The 6027-nt window shown below is 50.9% G+C and overlaps 1 protein-coding gene and 1 pseudogene across 1 annotated transcript; one reads left to right on the plus strand and one right to left on the minus strand.

Annotated features, from left to right (window-relative positions):
- Positions 1-2428: 2428 nt before the first annotated feature.
- On the minus strand, positions 2429-4023 carry LOC102480808 (copine-1). Its single transcript, XM_014582168.2, is given in 3 exon segments — positions 2429-2479; positions 2481-3240; positions 3242-4023. Coding segments are annotated over 3 exon segments (1566 nt in total). The 5' UTR covers positions 3997-4023.
- A 1920-nt stretch (positions 4024-5943) lies between these two features.
- LOC102489463 (high mobility group protein B1 pseudogene) overlaps positions 5944-6027 on the plus strand; it is a 642-nt pseudogene continuing 558 nt past the window's right edge.

The following is a 6027-nucleotide window of genomic DNA, read 5'->3' on the forward strand; positions in this document are numbered from 1 at the left end:
CAAAGGGATGTTTGTGCTTGTGAGAAAACGCTTGTGTGGGGGTGGTGGGAGGGGAGAGCGTGGCTAGGTCTCTAGGCCAAGAAGAAATCCAGCTGATGGCTGCTAAAGAAATCAATCAGGCTCTTTCTGTGGACGCAAGAGCTGCATCAGGCACTTGCGCGCTGCGCGTGAGCGATCACAGAAAGATGGCAAACAAATCCAAGCCAGGCCTGGCAGGCAGCGCCCTATGTCTGGGTTGACAGCGCACTAAGCCAAGAGAGACCAAGCGGATTCTCACCCGCCTGCACCCATCACACTGGCTACCATCTTTCTTGATTTTAGACAGTTTCACTTCAGCTCAGCTCAGTCACTTTCTCAGCTCAGAAAGTGGGTGGCCAGAAATAGAAGAGAACAACACTTCAGGGTTTCCTCGATCTGCAGCTTTTCAGTCCCAAATCACTTCCAAATGCAGCAGCCCAGCGGAACGCCAGGAGAGCCAGCTGCCTGGGGCAACTGCGCATGAGGGACGTGAGGAATTAATTGGTGGGACCCCAAGACAGCCATTGCCAGCAGAGCCGGCCAAGAGGCTGTCACTGCCTGGGGGTGGGTAGACATCGTGGGGAGAGTCTGAGCTTTCACACCATCTCAGTCCAAGCTGACACTCTGCTTCAAATGGGTGTCACCTCCTGCCTGGCTTGGGAGAAGCTGCAGAAGACGAAGTATCTGAAACAGGCAGTAGATCGAGAGTGAGGAAGAGCGACGTGGCATGAGCCAATTCCACCAGCTGTTTGGGGCCCATTCCTTGGCATCTGCGGCTGGGAAGCCCAGCTCAGCCCCAGCCTTAGAGAAGCCCTGGGAGAGGAGTTCAGCCTGGCTGGCCAAGGTGGGACTGCAGGCTGCCTGCAGTCGCATCTGTGCAGTTTTTGAGGAGGGAAATAGCCTGGGGCAGAGGCCGCTGTGAGCCACGAGCCTCTGCGCTTACTGGGCCTCCTCTCCCGACCTCCCAAGCATTTCATCTGCAGGACAGATGAGGGTCATCCTGTGTGCAATCGTGGGTGGGCTCGGCAGTTGATCCCAGGGGTCTGGGAAGCAGAAATTATTGTGCTGCACCTTGGCTTCTCCAGAATGCAGGGCAGATCCGCTGATGCTTTCTTTCCCGTGGAGGTAGCCCTCTTCAAAGCCGACCCAGCAGGGGGGAGCAATGGTCCGGAACTGGGTGAAACCTCTGTCAGGCTCATTTTATTTCAATCTGCACGTTCTGTGGGACAGAGGCAGCCGAATAGGGGGATAGCAGGTTCCATTCTCACTCCTGCACTCCACTTCCAAGCAGTCCCTGAGCAGGCCATTAACAACCTGGCACCTCTGCCCCCTCCTCTGCAAACTGGGGGTGCCACAGTGGCCACGCGTGTGAGGCATCCTTGCAGACTGAGTCTGCTGACAGGACGCAGGGTTTTCTTCCTTTTACATTTTTCCTTTCTTTCATGAGAGCAAAAGAGAAAGACAGAGAAAGTGAAAAATATCCTCACCAAGGTCTCCCTTCCTGACCCTCAAACACTCCTCCCAGCCAGGCAGGATCATGGACACATACACCCACAGGTTCAGGTCCGGTGATTTGACCTGTGGATCTCCATAGATTCATCTTTTTTTCCTTTTTTCTTTCTTTTCTTTTCTTTTTTTTTTTTTTTTTTAAGGTTTTTGCCATAGGGTGCATGCACTTATACTAGAGAAAGACAGAGAGAGAGAAAATGAGAAACCACCTCCCAGGGAGATGGCCATGCCACAATCCCTTCTCCTCTATTCTCCTCCTGGGATTTCCAGTACACACGCACATGTACCTGGTGTGATTTTTCAAGCTGCCTGCTCCGGAACTCAAACCATGGTTGGCCATGTGGTAATCCAGTGCCTTAACCAGCACGCCACCTGCTGGCCCCAGTCCTGCCCCTTTGGAGCAGTACATCACTGCTGTGTCACCAGTGGGTCCAGACAAAATTTCAAAGACTGAAGTTCAAACTTTAAAAAAGAAATGAATGGAATGTCCTCAAAAGTCTCCAGTGTCTTTCTCATGCTGGTGATACGCGCATATGCTTGCTTCCATTTGGTGACCCAGAGAGCTCTGGCAACTTCACCGCGTCTTTTGTTTCTCATAGACAAACTTTGTCTCCTTTATCCTCCCATAAGCTTGTACATAGCCTGCCCATCTTTCTCCTGTGTCGTAAATGTCGTAAAGAAGTCCACGAGAGACATTCTCCACACAGGTCTTTGTTTTTTTTTTCAATCTTCACTGGTCTTTATTGAAAGAGGTGTGTCAGGGGTTAAGCAGGTGGGTTCAAGCAGAAGCAAGTATAAAAATATCAAATATAAAGTGCTAGCACTGGGGAGTGTGCAAGGTTGGGCTGTGGCCTAGAGGGACCTTGAGAATGAAGGGCTGAGGACTGGCCTGCAAGGGAAGCTAGACCTGGGAAACCTGTGCAGGACCCTTGGCAGGAAGTGGAAGTGGCTTTTATGGGGGCCCAACCCCGAGCCTTGAAGTAGGAGACCAGTTGTGCAGGCACTTCAGCAAGCACAGTGCCAATGTCTCCCGAGGGGCATTACTGGAATTGGCAATAGGGTATGTCACAGACAGCTGCCTCTCCAGAGCATGTACATAGAGGTCCTCCATCAGCGTCCAGTTGCTCCATGGTCTCGAAGTCAGCACCGCCCACACCCACGATGATCACTGACATGGGCAGGTTTGAGGCACGAACCACAGCCTCACGTGTTGCCTTCACATCTGTCACAGCCCCGTCAATCAGCAGCAACAGCACAGAGTACTGTGAGGCAGTCCTCTGATGTGCAGCCTGGGCAGCAAACCTGACCATGTGGTTGGTAATAGGTGCAAAGTTGGTGGGGCCACAGAGATGAACTTGAGGCAGGGCTTGACCAATGCCCTGGATGCCTGCACAGTAGGGGGTACTGGGGCTGAAGTTCGAGGTAAATTCATGCGAGACCTGCCAGTCAGGGGGCACCTGGGCCTCAAATCCAAATGCTGGAAACAGCTTGTCTGAGTCATAGTCCTGAACCACACTGCCCACACTCCGCAACGCTGTCGGGTACTCATTGACCCCTGTTGGACTCAGGTAGTGCAAAGAGTCAGGTGAGGAGGGATCTCCATTGGAGCCGGTGAAGTCCACAGCCACAATGAGGTTGATTTGACAGCCTCCCATCACATAGTCTGGGAAGGAATATTCTGTTTCCACCTGGCAAGTCCCGACAAAGATAGTTCTTTTTCTGCTGCTTCTCAGGGTGGATGCATTCAAACTCAGCCGGGACTGCTTGCAGTTGGGCCAAGCTGGTGTGGAAGGTGCCAATGGGATCATGTGACCCATCACTGTCATAGTCCGAGCATCGTACCTGGATGGGTGTGCTAGGATCCCCACCTCAGAAATGCTGAAGGGAGACTGAGAAGCACGTCCATATAGGGTTCAGGTTATTCTTAATGACCTCAGATCTGTATACCAGGTGCCATTTCCCATCACCCTGATGAAAGAACTCCAAGAATGGATCCGATTTTCCCAGGAAGTCCTTCTTGTCTAAGTTTCTGGCCTCCACCTCCAAGGTTACTACACGGCTATCCTTCAGCTCCTGAGCTGAAACTGTTATGGTCCCCTGCCCTGCAGGTTTTCCAGGCTTCAACATCAAGGGTAGGGTCAGTACCTGACTGGACACAATCTGTCCTAGGGAACACTCAGCCCCCCCTAGGAAGTCATCATCTCCCAGTTCTGGTGTCTCGTTGTCTATGTCATAGATTACAAAACATAGTTTCTGGACAGTCTCAAAATGGTACTCAAGCTGCAGAGTCTTGGAGAACTCAGGGTCTGAAGAGTTCCGGACTCGTTCAGTTCGGCCACGCTCAGCCCACTTGCCCCCTCCCATATCCTGTAAAAGGACACAGAGTGGGTCAGACTTGGAGCCAATGTCCTTGTCAATGAGATGGTCCCAAGAAATGGACAGCTGAACCAAGGTCACGCAGTGGGCCATTGGGGAGAACTGCGCGGCACCAGACCCCAGACCTGTGTTACCCCCATGCGAGTGCCTCCACCCCGCGACCAACAGCCCCAGCGTGAACGGCTTCCCGGAGCCCACCGCAGACACTGCTTCCTTCGTCACTTCACAAAATGCCATACAGGTCTAGAGAACACACCATGTCTGGGCCAGCAGTGCCATGGTGGTGAAGGCACTGGACTTCCACATGGCCGATTGTGGTTCCAATTCCAGTCCCAGTGGCTTAAAAATCATGCCAGGACTGTGTGCATACCCCAAATCCTGAGAGGAGACTGGAGGAGCAGGGATTGTGGTGTGGCCATCCAGCCCAGGAAGTTATTTCTCATTTTCCCTCTCTCCATCCCTCTCTCTCCAGTGAATGCGTGTGCCCTATGGCAAAAACCTAAAACACACACACACACACACACACACACACACAGAGAGCACACCATGCCACTTATTTTTTCCCTGGTAAATGGTGCAGAAACATTCACAATCCACGGGGATGGATTATCTGCCCCAACCTCAAGGCATCCTAAGTCTCAGTGAACCGGTTAATTTCGGAATTCTCTCCATAGCCAGGCTGGAGCCGAGGCACAAAGCTGTCTGTGAGCTAGTGCTGGTGGGAGAAGAAATCGGGGCAGCCTTTGAGAGAACAACTGGAGGACGCATCGTAAGGCTTTGAACTTGTCTTTGCCTAAGAAATCCTCTTACAGAAAATTAACGTATCTCCAAAAACATTTGGGGACCCCACTTACTTACAAGGACATCCAGAGAGCACAGCTCGATAGCCATGAGAGGAAGACAACCTAATTGACTAACCACAGAAAATTGCTTGAACGACAGTATTTACATACAACAGAGTGATATGCAGCCAAATTAAAATGATGTCAGACACGGAGCATGTGATGACAAAAATCAAAGTGGTACTTGCTTACAAGAGAGGAAAGGAACGGACCACGTAGATATGCAAGAACTTGGAGGTTGAACGGAATGCCCTATATGTTGAAAGGGGTTTGTGTTGGGACCAGCAGTTAGCGTAATGGCTATGTCGCTGGACTCCCATGTAGTCGACCGCGGTTCATGTCCCGGACCCGGTGGCTTGAAACTCATACTGGGCATGCGTGCGTGCCCAAGATCCTGAGAGGAGAATGGAGGAGAAGGGATGGCAGCATGGCCATCTCTCCCTGGGGGTGATTTCTTGCTTTCTGTCTCTCTGTCTCTCTCTGTCTGACTAGCGCACACATACGCCCTATAGCAGAAAAAAAAAAAAACCTCTCCAAAAAATAAAAATAAAGGGGTTTGTGTTACACAGGTGTGTGCATTTGCAAAAACCCTTTGAACAGGTCACTCAAGATTTGTACATTTTTAGATGTTTGTAAATATTCTTTAATCAAAGAACCATAAACAGATATAGAGCTCTAAGTTAATAGTATGCGTGCGGAAGTGTTTCGGGGTGAAGTGTACTGGTGTCTGCAGCTTACTTGGTGCTGTGGTTAGAATATCAGTGTCCCTCTGCGTTTGGGGGGGCCTTTGGAGGACAATTATGCCATAAGGGGTCTGCCCTCATGAATGGGGTTGGTGCCCTTGAAGAGAAGGCAGGAGAGATAGCTAGTCTTTTCACCACATGAGGGCACAGCAGGGTGGTCTGAATCAGAAAGTGGCCCTCACCAGCCACCCAATCTGCTGGTGTCTTTATCTTGGCCTCTCTAGCCCTCAGAATTGTGAGGAATTAACATCTGTTGTTTATAAGCTACGTAGTCCATGGTATTTTGTTCTAGCAACCCAAACAAACTGAGACCCTTCAAATCTTTTTTTAAAGAAAGAGATTGAGCACCTGGCTCCCACTCTCACAGCCATTGCAGTACATTGAGCTCCATAGAGACAGCGCTGGGCAAGTGAGAGCCGGACAGGCACTGGGCGACTCTGTGGCTCACAGAGGAAAGATAACTAAACATGAGCAAAGGAGACCCTAAGAAGCCAAGAAGCAAAATGTCATCATATGCATTCTTTGTGCAAACTTGCCGG

Source organism: Tupaia chinensis, unplaced genomic scaffold (assembly GCF_000334495.1).
Source record: "Tupaia chinensis unplaced genomic scaffold, TupChi_1.0 Scaffold142716_1, whole genome shotgun sequence".
NCBI lineage: Eukaryota > Metazoa > Chordata > Mammalia > Scandentia > Tupaiidae > Tupaia > Tupaia belangeri.